This window comes from Drosophila innubila, assembly GCF_004354385.1.
Source record: "Drosophila innubila isolate TH190305 chromosome 3L unlocalized genomic scaffold, UK_Dinn_1.0 7_D_3L, whole genome shotgun sequence".
NCBI classification, from domain to species: Eukaryota; Metazoa; Arthropoda; class Insecta; order Diptera; family Drosophilidae; genus Drosophila; species Drosophila innubila.
In genome coordinates, this window is record NW_022995378.1 from 187,257 (window position 1) to 205,113 (window position 17,857).

The 17,857-nt window shown below is 48.5% G+C and overlaps 1 protein-coding gene across 1 annotated transcript; it reads right to left on the reverse strand.

The window, feature by feature from the left end:
• Window positions 1–655: 655 nt before the first annotated feature.
• Window positions 656–1,111, reverse strand: LOC117789361 (testis-specific gene A8 protein-like). The gene has a single exon (XM_034628413.1). It carries the CDS (start codon window positions 1,109–1,111, stop codon window positions 656–658), a length of 456 nt encoding a protein of 151 aa, XP_034484304.1.
• Window positions 1,112–17,857: the final 16,746 nt, after the last annotated feature.

A 17,857-nucleotide genomic window follows, 5' to 3' on the forward strand; every position in this document is an offset into this window, starting at 1 on the left:
CTTGTGGTCGAACCCAACACACCTATGGCAAGCATAGGTGCGGACGAGCGACCGGCAGCGGTATGAGAACCACTTGATGTAGACCCGTCCGATCTCATCAAGTATGGCCAGCGCTTTTTCGTCAACCTCCAGGTTTAGGTTGACCGTCTCGCCTGCAGTTTGCAACCATTGCTTCGTCTCTAGATGCACGCTCCTTTTAAATTCCGCCTCGGTCATGCTCCTGAAGTTGTTCGCGAAGAGCTCCAGCATAAATTCTTCGGCATTGATCGCGGTGTCAACGTCAAACACAGTAATCTTCGGCTTGAAGCTACGATTCTGTTGAACCACCAATCCGACCTCAGCAAACTTCTTGTTGGCCACCACTTTCCTCATCTCGCCAACTGACGGTGTGCGAATGATCGCACCGCCACGCTTCAGCTCTCGCACTTCGTGGACACGAACATCGAGAACGGGTGCAACCTCATTGCGCACTTTATCCACAACCTGCTTAAACGTCATGGCTGGGTCTGAGCATGAGACCACAGCAGACCATGTCTCTACCGGCTTCCTGGCGCGGTAGCTTGCTACGGGTGTAGCAGCAGCGTTGGGGGCAGCAATAGGGGCAACAACAGAGGCAGCGGTGGGGACAACAGGGGAGCAGAAACTTGCCGGGTTGCTAGTCTGATCCCCAGGACGGGTTTTCGACCACCAGCGCCAGGGTGAGGTCGTCGTACTTCTGGACTGCGTCAAAGATAGCACACGCGGCGGCAGCACTAGCTGCAGCGATGTCAGCGGCAGCAGAGCTAGCTGCGATGGAGGCAGCGGCAGCGGAGCTAGCAGCGGTGGGGGCAGCGGTGGGGGCAGCGGCAGCAGAGCCAGCTGACGGAGGCAGCGGCAGCGAAGCTAGCAGCGGTGGGGAACGGCAGCAGCAGAGCAGCTGCGGTGGAACAGCGGCAGCAGAGCAGCTGCGAGGGCAGCGGCAGAAGCCAGCTGCGATGGAGGCAGCGGCGGAACGGTGGGCGCTTCGGGAACGGCAGCAGGCCCATCTCGAGGCTAACCGCTTGGCGTTGATTTCCTCATCAATCGGCTTTCGCTTCCGACTGCTAGAGCGGCCGCGCTTATCCTCCGACATTTTGGTTAACAACCAAGTGCCAATGCACCATACAAAAGTGTAGCTTGAAACCGCACTTAGCACACAATTTGGGCACTTCTTATCGCTGTTTTTACCGTTTGTTAGAGTCTGCGTACAAAGTACCGCAACTCCGCTTTGTTATGCACTTCGAATATTGCTTATCGCGTTTACCGTTATATGAAACGAAACACTGCGATGCGCGCACTCGAAATAAACGTCTGTTCGCGACGAACGTCAGAAACAAACTGAGTAGATAGGGACAGAATCAAAGGATCTCTCCGATTTATTTAACGTGGCGTGTTCCAGTTAAGGATTACGACCACGGTATTCGAATATGCAAGCATATAATACAGCGAGTTTGGTACAATGCGCCAAACTGACGCCCCTAAGAGATGTTAGCAGTGGCTTCCATCTCCTCGGATCCAAATTAGTGTACACTATCGGTTGCACACTCCCCCTTGGTATGAGGCGAAGCATCTAGCAACTTCTCTCCTGCGTTGAAACGCAACGCTACGCAACCACAGCCACCACGAACTCCCACTAGGGGGCCGACCTCAATGAGAAGTCTTGGAGAAACTCTCTCAACCCGTGGTACCGAATTTTCAAAGGGATCGGTATCCCTCCCATTTAGCTCCGACAAGCCTGGACGCTGGGTGATCCATGGTGCACCTTTAGTCGTCTCGTACGACAAGCGGTTACATACTGTGGTGATATTCTAAGACCCGCCAACCACACGGGTGAGGCCAGTTTTAGCTTATTCAGCTCGGGACTGACAGCCCTGGTACCTCATTTAGTCGCCTCATACGACAAGTAGAGGTGCACTGTGGTAGTATTCTAAGACCCGCCAACCACACAGGTGAAGCCAGTTTTAGCTTATTCAGCTCGGGACTGACAGCCTGGTACCTCATTTAATCGTCTCATACGACAAGCAGAGGTGCACTGTGGTAGTATTCTAAGACCCGCCAACCACACAGGTGAAGCCAGTTTTAGCTTTTCAGCTCGGGACTGGCAACCCACCAACGCCTTCCTCCTCCAGCATTTGCCGACGCCTTAAAACACGGCATGGGCAAATGTGTCTAGCAGCTGCATCCTCTCCTGGGTCTCCGTCACTCCAGACACGCTCCAAACGCCGCGTTCATTGTGCACTCCGAGTCCATCGAGGAACCGCAGATCTGCATAGAGTGGGCATACACATAGCACGTGTAGCCAGTCCTCACGATCAGCACCACAAGCACATGCAGTCGTCTCGCTCAGAGTTCTTCCATGCAGAAATGCATTTAGTGATCCATGGCCAGTCAGCAAGAATCCAGCGTGCATCGTAAAGCGAAAGTCTCGCCTTAGATAGACGAAGCCTGCGCTCGGGAAAAACTCGTGTGTTACCCGTCCGGTATCACCGTCATCCCATCTGCGCTGCCACTCGCTCAGCAAGCATTCGTCAAGCAACGCCATCTTTTGCTTCCAATCAAGTCCTGCCAAGTCTCGATCGTACAGCCAATCACTTTCCTCCAACGGGTAGTCACGCTTGAGTTTGTACTTGATTGCCAATTTCTTGGCCTCCAAGTCAAACGGGGGAGCTCCAGCAAGCACCTGCAGTGCCGCTGTGGACACTGTTCGGCATACCGGGAGGCATCCTAGAAGGATAAGCCTCTGGCAGGCAATTAGTGTCCTCCTGGCCACAATCTGACGGTCCGTCGTGCCATGCCATACCGAGGCACAAATAGTGCACAAGGCACCATGAGTCCGGCATAGATGGTCGCTTGTCGCGGGACTGACACCCCAGTCGACCCGCAGTACGCATGATAATGCCGCAACGACTCCAGTAAGCCGGAATTTAAGCGAGTTTATGTGCCGTACATAACTCATCCTCTTGCCAACTGTGATGCCAAGATACCGATATTCATCAACATACTTCAAATTTCCTCCACCAAATCGAACCCAGGGGGTCTATTGGCGGAAAGAGAACCTTTCAGCAAGTCATCCGCATACGCGCTGAAAACACAGTGTGCTTCAGACGCTGAAGAAGTGCATCCATCATGAAGTTCCATATGAATGGACCACTGATGGATCCCTGTGGGCAACCTCGTGTCACCGGAACAGACGCTTCTCCATACCTGCTGACGATACTTGCGTTCCTGCCTGAGAAGCTTCTCCACAAGCTGGCTTCACGGCATCCTGAGTCAATTAGGCGGCGCAGCGCAGCACTCCACTCCACGTGGTCGAAGGCTCCTTTGAAGTCCACGAAGATACCGAGCACGAGTTTGGCCGGGCTGGCCAAAGCATCCTCCACGCAGCGTTCGGGTTGGAATCCAAACTGCCATCTGCACCCTGCCGGTAGAACTTCTCGTAAGCGGGTCACCATGATTCCCTCAAGCACTTTGCCAAACACTGGCAGCAGACAGATACCACGATAAGAGCCAGGATCGCTCCTGTCCTTATCGGGACCCTTGAGTAGTGGGACTACTCGCGGGCGTTTCCACTCGCCGGGAAAGTATCCTTGCCTAATGCATCGCGCATACAAGGCAGTCAAATGCTGAGGGATGGCACGCCATACCTCCTTGACGATCTTGCCAGTGATACCGTCCATACCAGGGGAGCGCCTGCTCCTCAACCTGGCAACGGCAGCATCAACCTCGAATGACTCGAGGCCTGGAGGTACTTCACTCGGGATAATAACGAACGCATCAGACTCCGCAACTGGGAAAAAGTTACGTAGGAGCACTTCGGCGCAGTCGTGCCAGGTTACGACTAGCCTTTCACCCGAGCGAAGACATCCAAAACTGGCATCCTTTCTCCGTCCTCGGCAGATCTTATAAACAGTGCCCAGTTGACAATCGTCAACGTGCATTGTGAAGATTCCAGGATGGCACAGGAGCTATGCTCTCAACTGTGTTTTCCGGGTGGAGCGTTGTCACAACCGTGATAATGTTGTGATCGCTCAACTCCCACTCATCCACTCTCCAGTCATATGTGGCCAACATAGATTCTGCGTTGTTGACGATTGTTATATCGATATCGCTCCGTCCGTTGCGAGTCTCGAACGTATAGACCTCACTTCGTACATTCAGCACTTCGACAGGGGTATTTGCCATCCACTCAGACAGCTGCTCACCCCGTATGTAGTTCTGCAATCTCTCGCCACGGCGAGGGATCTTACTGAACCACATGGGGGATGCTGCGTTCGCGTCGGTGCCTAGAATAACTGGTGAACTGCTGGCCAGCATCAGTACCTCATTCATGTACGAAATGTACGGCTCTAAACTCTCCTGGTGTTGGCAATATACGGAGCTCAGGAAGATTGTGCCAAATCTCCCAGTGACACTCACGCATACTCCAAAGTCGGTGATGAGCGGCTCTACGGGCATGCAGATGGCATCGGGGTCATCTATGACGATAGCAGCTTTAGCTTGACGGTCAGCAAAAGCTCGCATCCCGGCTGGGAATCCCGAGATTCGGTGACAGCAAGCGTGAGGGTCCTGAACCAGTGCGAACAGATGTCCAGACTCTCTCATCCGTACTCCGAGCTCGATGTTGGCGGCTCGTCCTCGACCACAGTTTGCTTGGATGAAGCTAAACATTTTAATGTCAGCGGTATGAGAACCACTTGATGTAGACCCGTCCGATCTCATCAAGTATGGCCAGCGCTTTTTCGTCAACCTCCAGGTTTAGGTTGACCGTCTCGCCTGCAGTTTGCGACCATTGCTTCGCCTCTAGATGCACGCTCCTTTTAAATTCCGCCTCGGTCATGTGCTCCTGAAGTTATTCGCGAAGAGCTCCAGCATAAATTCTTCGGCTTTATCGCGGTGTCAACGTCAAACACAGTAACCTTCGGCATGAAGCTACGGTTTTGTTGAACCACCAATCCGACCTCAGCAAACTTCTTGTTGGCCACCACTTTCCTCATCTCGCCAACTGACGGTGTGCGAATGATCGCACCGCCACGCTTCAGCTCTCGCACTTCGTGGACACGAACATCGAGAACGGGTGCAACCTCGTAGAGAGCACTTTCTCCACAACCTGCATTGACGTCATGGCTGGGTCTGAGCATGAGACCACAGCAGACCATGTCTCTACCGGCTTCCTGGCGCGGTAGCTTGCTACGGGTGTAGCAGCAGCGTTGGGGGCAGCAACAGGGGCAACAACAGAGGCAGCGGTGGGGACAACAGGGGGAGCAGAAACTTGCCGGGTTGCTAGTCTGATCCCCAAGGACGGGTTTTCGACCACCAGCGCCAGGGTGAGGTCGTCGTACTTCTGGACTGCGTCAAAGATAGCACACGCGGCGGCAGCACTAGCTGCAGCGATGTCAGCGGCAGCAGAACTAGCTGCGATGCGATGGCAGCGCAGCGGAGCTGGCAGCGGTGGGGCAGCGGTGGGGCAGCGGCAGCAGAGCCAGCTGCGACGGAGGCAGCGGCAGCGAAGCTTGCAGCTGGGGGGGCGGCAGCAGAGCAAGCTGCGGTGGAACAGCAGCAGAGCAGCTGCGATGGAGGCAGCGGCGGTAACGGTGGGCTTCGGGAGCGGCAGCAGGCACCATCTCCGAGGCTAACCGCTTGGCGTTGATTCCTCATCAATCGGCTTCGCATCCGGCTGCTAGAGCGGCCGCGCTTATCCTCCGACATTTTGGTTAACAACCAGTGCCAATGCACCACAAAAGTGTAGCGAAACCGCACTTAGCACACAATTTGAGCACTTCTTATCGCTGTTTTACCGTTTGTTAGCGTCTGCGTACAAAGTACCGCAATTCCGCTTTGTTATGCACTTCGATATTGCTTATCGCGTTTACCGTTATATGAAACGAAACACTGCGATGCGCGCACTCGAAATAAACGTCTGTTCGCGACGAACGTCAGAAACAAACTGAGTAGATAGGGACAGAATCAAAGGATCTCTCCGATTTATTTAACGTGGCGTGTTCCAGTTAAGGATTACGACCACGGTATTCGAATAAAGCATATAATACAGCGAGTTTGGTACAATGCGCCAAACTGCCGCCCCTAAGAGATGTTAGCAGTGGCTTCCATCTCCTCGGATCCAAATTAGTGTACACTATCGGTTGCACACTCCCCCTTGGTATGAGGCGAAGCATCTAGCAACTTCTCTCCTGCGTTGAAACGCAACGCTACGCAACCACAGCCACCACGAACTCCCACTAGGGGGCCGACCTCAATGAGAAGTCTTGGAGAAACTCTCTCAACCCGTGGTACCGAATTTTCAAAGGGATCGGTATCCTCTCCCCATTTAGCTCCGACAAGCCTGGACGCTGGGTGATCAATGGTGCATCTTTAGTCGTCTCGTACGACAAGCGGTTACATACTGTGGTGATATTCTAAGACCCGCCAACCACACAGGTGAGGCCAGTTTTAGCTTATTCAGCTCGGGACTGACAGCCCTGGTACCTCATTTAGTCGCCTCATACGACAAGTAGAGGTGCACTGTGGTAGTATTCTAAGACCCGCCAACCACACAGGTGAAGCCAGTTTCAGCTTATTCAGCTCTGGACTGACAGCCCTGGTACCTCATTTAATAGTCTCATACGACAAGCAGAGGTGCACTGTGGTAGTATTCTAAGACCCGCCAACCACACAGGTGAAGCCAGTTTTAGCTTTTTCAGCTCGGGACTGGCAACCCGCCAACGCCTTCCTCCTCCAGCATTTGCCGACGCCTTATAAACACGGCATGGGCAAATGTGTCTAGCAGCTGCATCTTCTCCTGGGTCTCCGTCACTCCAGACACGCTTCAAACGCCGCGTTCATTGTGCACTCCGAGTCCATCGAGGAACCGCAGGTCTGCATAGAGTGGGCATACACATAGCACGTGTAGCCAGTCCTCACGATCAGTACCACAAGCACATGCAGTCGTCTCGCTCAGAGTTCTTCCATGCAGAAATGCATTTAGTGATCCATGGCCAGTCAGCAAGAATCCAGCGTGCATCGTAAAGCGAAAGTCTCGCCTTAGATAGACGAAGCCTGCGCTCGGGAAAAACTCGTGTGTTACCCGTCCGGTATTACCGTCATCCCATCTGCGTTGCCACTCGCTCAGCAAGCATTCGTCAAGCAACGCCATCTTTTGCTTCCAATCAAGTCCTGCCAAGTCTCGATCGTACAGCCAATCATTTTCCTCGCTTGAGTTTGTACTTGATTGCCAATTTCTTGGCCTCCAAGTCAAACGGGGGAGCTCCAGCAAGCACCTGCAGTGCCGCTGTGGACACTGTTCGGCATACCGGGAGGCATCCTAGAAGGATAAGCCTCTGGCAGGCAATTAGTGTCCTGGCCACAATCTGACGGTCCGTCGTGCCATGCCATACCGAGGCACCAAATAGTGCACCAAATAGTCGCGGAGACTGACACCCCAGTCGACCCGCAGTACTCATGCTAATGCCGCAACGACTCCAGTAAGCCGGAATTTAAGCGAGTTTATGTGCCGTACATAACTCATCCTCTTGCCAACTGTGATGCCAAGATACCGATATTCATCAACATACTTCAAATTTCCTCCACCAAATCGAACCCAGGGGGGTCTATTGGCGGAAAGAGAACCTTTCAGCAAGTCATCCGCATACGCGCTGAAAACACAGTGTGCTTCCAGACGCTGAAGAAGTGCATCCATCATGAAGTTCCATATGAATAGACCACTGATGGATCCCTGTGGGCAACCTCGTGTCACCGGAACAGACGCTTCTCCATACCTGCTGACGATACTTGCGTTCCTGCCTGAGAAGAAGCTTCTCCACAAGCTGGCTTCACGGCATCCTGAGTCAATTAGGCGGCGCAGCGCAGCACTCCACTCCACGTGGTCGAAGGCTCCTTTGAAGTCCACGAAGATACCGAGCACGAGTTTGGCCGGGCTGGCCGCACACTGCTCACGACGTGTCTCCAAGCATCCTCCACGCAGCGTTCGGGTTGGTCCAAACTGCCACTGCATCCTGCCGGTGGACTTCTCGTAAGCGGGTCACCATGATTCCTTCAAGCACTTTGCCAAACACTGGCAGCAGACAGATACCACGATAAGAGCCAGGATCGCTCCTGTCCTTATCGGACCCTTGAGTAGTGGGACTACTCGCGCGCGTTTCCACTCGCCGAGAAAGTATCCTTGCCTAATGCATCGTGCGTACAAGGCAGTCAAATGCTGAGGGATTGCACGCCATACCTCCTTGACGATCTTGCAGTGATACCGTCCATACCAGGGGAGCGCCTGCTCCTCAACCTGGCAACGGCAGCATCAACCTCGAATGACTCGAGGCCTGGAGGTACTTCACTCGGGATGATAATGAGCGCATCAGACTCCGCAACTGGGAAAAGTTACGGAGGAGCCTTCGGCGCAGTCGTGCCAGGTTACGACTAGCCTTTCACCCAGCGAACATCCAAAACCGGCATCCTTTCTCCGTCCTCGGCAGATCTTATAACCACTTAGGGGATGCTGCGTTCGCGTTGGTGCCTAGAATAACTGGTGAACTGCTGGCCAGCAGCAGTACCTTATTCTTGTACGAAATGTACGGCTCTAAACTCTCCTGGTGTTGACAATATACGGAGCTCAGGAAGATTGTGCCAAATCTCCCTGTGACACTCACGCATACTCTAAAGTCGATGATGAGCGGCTCTTTGGGCATGCAGATGGCATCGAGGTCATCTATGACGATAGCAGCTATAGCTTGACGGTCAGCAAAAACTCGCATCCCGGCTGGGAATCCCGAGATTCGGTGACAGCAAGCGTGACGGTCCTGAATCAGTGCGAACAGATGTCTAGACTTTCTCATCCGTACTCCCAGCTCGATGTTGGCAGCTCGTCCTCGACCACAGTTTGCTTGAATGAAGCTTAACATTTTAATATCTAGCTTGCACCCTCGCTAGCACCACACCGTAAATAGGGCATGCTTCTGAGAGCATGTGATGCCCCGAAGGCAATTCCAGCAGTCCACCGTATTGGTGCACTTCGCTGCAATGTGGCCGGTCTGTCCGCACTGTCGGCAAACTGCATCCTTGAACCGGCATTGTGAGACCTTGTGGTCGAACCCAACACACCTATGGCAAGCATAGGTGCGGACGAGCGACCGGCAGCGGTATAAGAACCACATGATGGCAAGCGCTTTTTCGTCAACCTCCAGGTTTAGGTTGACCGTCTCGCCTGCAGTTTGCGACCATTGCTTCGTCTCTAGATGCACGCTCCTTTTAAATTCCGCCTCGGTCATGTGCTCCTGAAGTTATTCGCGAAGAGGTCCAGCATAAATTCTTCGGCTTTGATCGCGGTGTCAACGTCAAACACAGTAACCTTCGGCGAAGCTACGGTTTTGTTGAACCACCAATCCGACCTCAGCAAACTTCTTGTTGGCCACCACTTTCCTCATCTCGCCAACTGACGGTGTGCGAATGATCGCACCGCCACGCTTCAGCTCTCGCACTTCGTGGACACGAACATCGAGAACGGGTGCAACCTCGTAGAGCACTTTCTCCACAACCTGCATTGACGTCATGGCTGGGTCTGAGCATGAGACCACAGCAGACCATGTCTCTACCGGCTTCCTGGCGCGGTAGCTTGCTACGGGTGTAGCAGCAGCGTTGGGGCAGCAATAGGGAACAACAACAGAGGCAGCGGTGGGGACAACAGGGGAGCAGAAACTTGCCGGGTTGCTAGTCTGATCCCCAAGGACGTGTTTTCGACCACCAGCGCCAGGGTGAGGTCGTCGTACCTCTGGACTGCGTCAAAGATAGCACACGTGGCGGCAGCAGAGCTAGCTGCGGTGGAGACAGCGGCAGCAGAACTAGCTGCGATGGAGGCAGCGGCGGTAACGGTGGGAGCTTCGGGAGCGGCAGGCATTTGGCTATTTTTTTTGTAGCACATTAGTTCAGCACATAACGAAATGATTTCGATTGTAGCGCCACTGAATGCGTTATTTTATACCTTTTTAGATGTTGTGCCAAAGGTAGCTGGCTTTATAGGAAAAGGAAATGCAAAATTGATAGCCAATACATTCAGCCATGAAACCCTCTGTGAAATGAAGCTCTGAATCCGGAGACCCCGCCTGACACCACCCTGGCACTAATGACAGTACTGTCACTAGCACTTAGAACATCAAGAGCCCTCAGTCTTGTTACGAACTGAAAACTCCAGATGACCGCCAGTTTTATGTAGCGGATACAACCTCTATGTTCTCATGTGCCTGAAAATCCCTTCGCAATACCGTTCGTATGTCCTGTCGGTCGTAGATCTGGACTTTGCTCTGGTGTGCTCCATCTAGATCATGTCCGTCTGTCACCACCTGTGCATCAAGCACGATGGTTCGGTCGTGTCGGAGTGCAACCAGATCCGGCTTAAACATCCTGTTCTCTCCCTGCAGACTCGGTTCCAGCAATGACGGAATAGCCTCTAGACTCAAGCCCTTCTTGAGAAAATCAGCTACTCCGTTGTGTCTAGCCACCCGCCTCCCATGCGTACGATGACACTTTTGTAAGATGTGGTTTAGTGTTTCGGGATTCACATTCTGCACGACACTGCCTTCCCAATTCGTGCCTTCCCTCGTGGTCCGTGACCGCGTGGGTAGCATTTATCCGCAGTTTGATCCCGTTCAGGTAAGCCTTCCTGTTAGCAAACGCGTGGGCTGAACCACCACCCGTGTTGCGGGCGAAACGCCCCGCTTCACGTAGACCGCTGCCGTCAACAGACATGTGCAATCTATTCGGCAGTACGAATCTATCTTTGAACGTGATAACAGCTCATTAACTCCTGATTGGCTTCTATCTCGGGCCATTCGCTGCTCGGTTTCTAGAAAGGTGACGGATTGCTCGAGGGGGTGCCATTTTATGCCACACAATCTTTTGACTCGCAACCTTGGCGCCGTCCAGCGAATTGAAGGAACACCGAGACCCCCACACGAATGGGGAGCATGGAAGAATGCGGCTGACACGTCCAACGGAAGATCTAACCATTTCCGAACGATAGACCGTACCAGTCTGTCACACTTTCTCAGAACGCCTAACGACACACTACCAAGAGCTAGTTGGTGAAAGAGCTGTGGAACTAGGACAGTTCTGAGGGCGAATAACTTCTGTTGAGGCTTCAGGGGGACTGCGTTAATCTCTCCAACTTTGGACCAATGTCCTCGGAAGAGAGTAACGAGCCCTCCTGCAGTCAACTTGATGCCGAGATACATCCACTCCTGGGAGCGCTTCAGAGCTGGACACGTGCGCGAACCTATACAGAAGCTCCGTGGTTCGACCACAGTACACTTCTGTTTTGGTTGCCCTTTTATGCTGACCGTGAAACATTTTTCAGCATTTAAGGTAAGCCCAACGGAAGACAGAAAGCCAACCGTGGTATCCAATAGTGTCTGAAGACCCTTCGGTGTGGAAGCAAACAACATCAAGTCATCTGCGAACGCTGCTGTGTTTGTTTTTGCGTTCCCGACACTGACACCTATCTCGACGGGGAACGACCTGAGCAACCGATCGATGATCAAATTGAACAAAACAGGGGACAAAGGATCACCCTGCTTGACTCCTCTATCAGGTATGAATTCCTCTGACCTCCAGGCGTTACCACTAAGGTAGGTGCCGCCTCCCCGGTACATGTTCCGGATATAATCGACAAAGCCCTGAGGGGCACCATAAGCGGTCAGCGTATCGAACACTGCCTTGTGAGAGACAGAGTCGAATGCCTTGCTTACATCGAGAGTCGCGATGACGCGCTCCGTCTATGGTGGTCCCTCAGGACTAAGTCGACTATGGTCGCGTTATCGGCGCAACCGTCCGTGGGCAGAAACCCCGTTGACGCGGGTCCCAACTGACTGATGAAGTCAACCGGGCAGCCAATATGGCATTAAGTTGTCTGAACCACGATCGATGGCACTGATATCGGACGAAAGTCTTGCGGTCGGGATGCCTCACCGACTTCGGGATGAAGACGGTTCGGGCCATTCGGAAGAGTCCGGGCAAATCTCTGCACCAGAGATCAGGTTCATTATGCGAAGCATAATGCCTCTGAAACCCTGCATGTTTGGCGGATATCCCATCGGGCCCGGAGAGGAAGTCAATGACACTTTATGTGCAGTTAGATCACTCGACAAAATTGGTGACCATACCCCCTCTAGCGTGTGCCCCATGTGAGGCACGGTGGTGTTGCAAGAGGATGGGCTAGGCGCTGTCATAACTTCCTTCCAATAGGGTTCCATGATTCCCTGGTTTGGCATTGTCGACTCGTCGGGTCCATCAAGCAAGGATTTAATGCAACAACCTTTATATTTGTCCCAGTTACGCTGAACCTAACGTACTCTTGCCTCCCATTGCTGGGTGCAGGGCGGTGCACTCTCGCCGGAACAGGGCGGTTGTTCCGAGTCGGAAATAATTCGAGGAGGTAGACGGACAAACGTTGGAGAGTCACATCTTTTCCCGAATCTTGCGCCTCATTTACAATGGATTGCAAGACTTCGGCTCTCCAAGATCGATTGCATGCGACGGGCTGTAACCCCGAAGCATCCGCATGAGGATATCGTCCGAATGTCTCGATGGAGCGAGTGGAGAGTCTGTGATATTGAGGAAGAGGAACCGGGCTCACTTAAACTTGGGCGGCGCTGTATGGTCGGAGATTCATTCGCTGCTGGGATAGGAACTTTGCCCTTTAGCTGTTCGATTTTCGCTTTATAACTATCCTCCGTCGACATTTCTTGATTGCGTCGACGCTGCGGTTGGCAAAGACTTCCGCTAGCTTTTTTAATGAATCTCTCACCATTTGCTGTGAGCTCGATTTCCTTTCCGCCATCATAGACAACTCTTCGTCGTTCCACCTGGCTTTCACGTCAACACGCCGACGACACTCATACAGTGCGTCTTTGTGCTGGCGCGACATGTAACACCGAGACCGGTCTTCGTGGAGAAAGACCGATCACATTCAACAAGAAAACATGGCCTGTGCATTGACCATTGCATTCCTTTCCCACGGCGAGTGGCCGTAGGAGAATTTCGTGAACTTTGTTCATATATCCGAGGCTCGTTTCGATTCATTGCACCATCAGTTTGTCGGTCCATTGGGTAGGCAACCCTCTGGACCCGTTCGTCGCTCGAATTAGCTGCTAATCAGAACTACACTGAATTTAGCACCCAGAGGATACCACGAGGAGGCCACAAATGAATTGTAGAACACAGAGTGTCTACGAGTCGACTTGACTTTGATGACTTCTGAATTACGACATGTGCAAATGCATATGGCCCTTCTGCTTCTTAGTCCATTGATCCTCCCTCCTTAAAAGAGTCAAAGTTACTCCCGCCGTTGACCCGCGCTTACTTGAATTTCTTTACTTTGACATTCAGAGCACTGGGCAGAAATCACATTGTGTCAACACCCTAGGGCCATCACAATGCTTTGTTTTAATTAGACAGTCGGAATCCCCAAGTCCGTGCCAGTTCTGAATTGATTGTTAATTGATAATCGTTATATTTTAAAAGAGCTAATTGGTTACCCAATTAGTATTCTTAAAAATTTTAGCAAGAAAGTTCCACAATTGGCTAGTAACTAAACTATCCGGGGAACAAGAAACTACCATAAATGATAGAAACTCTATTTACCCAAAACAAGCACATAAACCATGTTATTGTTTCCCAATCAAGCCCGACTATCTCAATCTTCAGAGCCAATCCTTATCCCGAAGTTACGGATCTAATTTGCCGACTTCCCTTACCTACATTGTTCTATCGACTAGAGACTCTTCACCTTGGAGACCAGCTGCGGATATTGGTACGGCCTGTTGAGAAGTTTGCGTGTCCCCACCATAAATTTTCAAGGTCTGAGGAGAAAATATCGACACAACAGTATATGTCATGCTCTTCTAGCCCATCTACCATATCTCTCTGCGAAAGACTTCCATGGTAGTACGGCTATAAAACAGAAAAGAAAACTCTTCCGATACCTCTCGACGGCTTCTTTATGGTCGTTCCTGTTGCCAGGATGAGCACGAGGCCCATATTTAATAACAAACGGATACCCAACAGGTTACGGAATTGGAACCGTATTCCCTTTCGTTCAAAATTATTCAAGTGTATTAATTTTCCAAAATTTTAAATATTGACAACTTTTACTTGAAAATTTTCGGCTTTCGCCTTGAACTTAGGACCGACTAACTCGTGATCAACCACTGTCACACGAAACCCTTCTCCACTTCAGTCCTCCAAGGTCTCATTCGATTATTTGCTACTACCACCAAGATCTGTACCAATGACGGCTCCATCCAGGCTTACGCCAAACACTTCTATACACACCATTGTACCTTCCTACTCACTAAAGTTTCAAAATTTATATTACAAGTAATATAAATCATCTACTTTAGCGGTAATGTATAGGTATACAACTTAAGCAACATCCATTTTAAGGGCTAGTTGCTTCGTCAGGTGAGTTGTTACATTGGGCACCGTAACATTACGTTTGGTTCATCCCACAGCGCAAGTTCTGCTTACAAAAGTGGCTGGGCACATTATATCATAACCTTAAACTTCATATTAAGAAGTTAAGGTTCTTACCCATTAAAGTTTGAGAATAGGTTAAGATCGTTCGACCCTAAGGCCTCTAATCATTCGCTTTACCAGATAAGATTATTTTATACAACAGTTAAATGCACCAGCTATCCTGAGGGAAACTTCGGAAGGAACCAGCTACTAGATGGTTCGATTGGTCTTTCGCCCCTATACTCAATTCTGACAATCGATTTGCACGTCAGAACTGTTTCGGTCTTCCATCAGGGTTTCCCCTGACTTCAACCTGATCAAGTATAGTTCACCATCTTTCGGATCACAGCATATATGCTCAAGGTACGTTCCAGTTAGAGGCATAAATAATATAAATATTATCATACACAACTATATAGAACGCCCGGGATTGTGTTAATTAACTATAAATAGTTAAGAAACTAATCCCATTAATAGTCAAGTCAATTACGCTATTAGGTTTTTATCCCAATAACTTGCACATATGTTAGACTCCTTGGTCCGTGTTTCAAGACGGGTCCCGAAGGAATCCTGAATCTTTCGCATTGTTAATCATACAAGTGCATATAATAAACACAAAAAATCAATGATAATCATGCCATTATATAATTCCGAAAATTAACGCACTGTATTCATATAAATCTATCAGCACTTTATCAAATTTATGACATTTATTTTATGTTAAAATGCAAGCATTTTAATTTAAATAACAATTGACTAAAATTTTTTTGATAAATTAATTGATACTAATAGATTACAATGTCCTTATATGGAAAAAATGCACTATTATTATAATATTGTTTAAATATTACAATTTTAATGATGAATTTTCCATAATGGATATTCAGGTTCATCGGGCTTAACCTCTAAGCAGTTTCACGTACTATTTAACTCTCTATTCAGAGTTCTTTTCAACTTTCCCTCACGGTACTTGTTTACTATCGGTCTCATGGTTATATTTAGTTTTAGATGGAGTTTAGCACCCACTTAGTGCTGCACTATCAAGCAACACGACTCTTTGGAAACACCATCTAATAATCATTAACGTTATACGGGCCTGGCACCCTCTATGGGTAAATGGCCTCATTTAAGAAGGACTTAAATCGTTAATTTCTCATACTAGAATATTGATGTTCCATACACTGCATCTCACATTTGCCATATAGACAAAGTGACTTAGTGCTGAACTGATTTCTTTTCGCTCGCCGCTACTAAGAAAATCCTTGTTAGTTTCTTTTCCTCCCTAATTATGCTTAAATTCAGGGGTAGTCCCATATGAGTTGAGGTTGTATAATTATACATATATATATTAGTTATTATAAAACATGATGATTATAATAACAATTTGAAATATACTATAATTTTGAAGTTCCATAATATTGACAAATGTTTCATTCTTTATCTCATCATAAATAAGAGGCAATTCTAGTTAAAAAAATTCTTTATGCTAGACATTCCTCAGTATTATTTGAATAAAATAAAGAATATATAATTCTTCAAATTTTCTCATACAAATATACAACAAGAGAAGTATAGATATTTCGTTATTTATATTAATATTATGAATATATTATGAGTAAATGTTTTTTGCAACATTACAACAAGCATGGACTGCGATATGCGTTCAAAATGTCGATGTTCATGTGTCCTGCAGCTCACACGATGACTCACAGTTTGCTGCGTTCATCATCGACCCATGAGCCGAGTGATCCACCTCTTAGAGTAATACAAATTTTTGGTTTATTTCATTACGTCATATATTCTTTTATTGAAAGAAATTAAAATACACCATTTACTGGCATATATCAATTCCTTCAATAACTTTTTTTATACCTAAAAAAATGTTGCGAAATGTCTTAGTTTTACATAATCAATGAAAATACGGTATTTGACAACTATATAAAATATATTTAATTGTATTATAATCGATATATGTAATGCATTAACCTGAATAAACAGGTACAACATTATATTTTAGGTTGTTGCGTTTATACAATGTATGCGCATGTTAATAATGAACAATACATTTGTGCAACGCATGTATATTATGGCACATATACACGCAGTTAATAATTTGTCTTGCCCAAAACACATAAAAATGTGTAAAATACATTTATACAATATGAATATGACAAATAAAATTTATAACAAAGTAATTTTATTGTATAAAATATACATTACAATACAATTTCAAATGTTTGAGCAAAGTAAATTATTTATTTTATTATTGACAATTAAAAATTTTCTTTTAATTTCTTTAATATATATTTCTATATATTTATGAAATAAAAATTTTATTTTATTAACGGTTAGATGCATTATACAATAATGATCCTTCCGCAGGTTCACCTACGGAAACCTTGTTACGACTTTTACTTCCTCTAAATAATCAAGTTCGGTCAACTTTTGCAAACCGTAACACAAGGCGTCACAGTGATCACGTCCGGAGACCTCACAAAATAATTCAATCGGTAGTAGCGACGGGCGTGTGTACAAATGGCAGGGACGTAATCAATGCGAGTTAGACTCACACTTACTGGGAATTCCAAGTTCATGTGAACAGTTTCAGTTCACAATCCCAAGCATGAAAGTGGTTCAGCGGTTTACCCGGACCTCTCGGTCCATGAAATACACGTTGATACTTTCATTGTAGCAGCGTGCAGCCCAGGACATCTAAGGGCATCACAGACCTGTATGCTCAATCTCATTATTGCTAGACGCAATTTGTCCATTTAAAACTAGTGTCCTTATAATGGGACAAACCAACAGGTACGCTCTACTTATATAAACACATTCAAACACAATAAACATTTTGCCACCATGAATGAAGGCTATATAAGCTTCAACACCATAATCCTGAAGATATCTATTTAATATATTTGAGTCTCGTTCGTTATCGAATTAACCAGACATTAACCAGACAAATCACTCCACGAACTAAGAACGGCCATGCACCACCACCCATAGATTCGAGAAAGAGCTATCAATCTGTCTTACACTTATGTTCGGACCTGGTAAGTTTTCCCGTGTTGAGTCAAATTAAGCAGGCTCCACTCCTGGTGGTGCCCTTCCGTCAATTCCTTTAAGTTTCAGCTTTGCAACCATACTTCCCCGGAGCCCAAAAGCTTTGGTTTCCCGGGAAGCGACTGAGAGACCATAAAGTAGCTACACCCAATTGCTAGCTGGCATCGTTTATGGTTAGAACTAGTATCTGATCGCTTCGAACTCTAACCGTTCTGATTAATAAGAACATCTTTGGCAAATGCTTTCGCTTAAGTTAGTCTTTGAC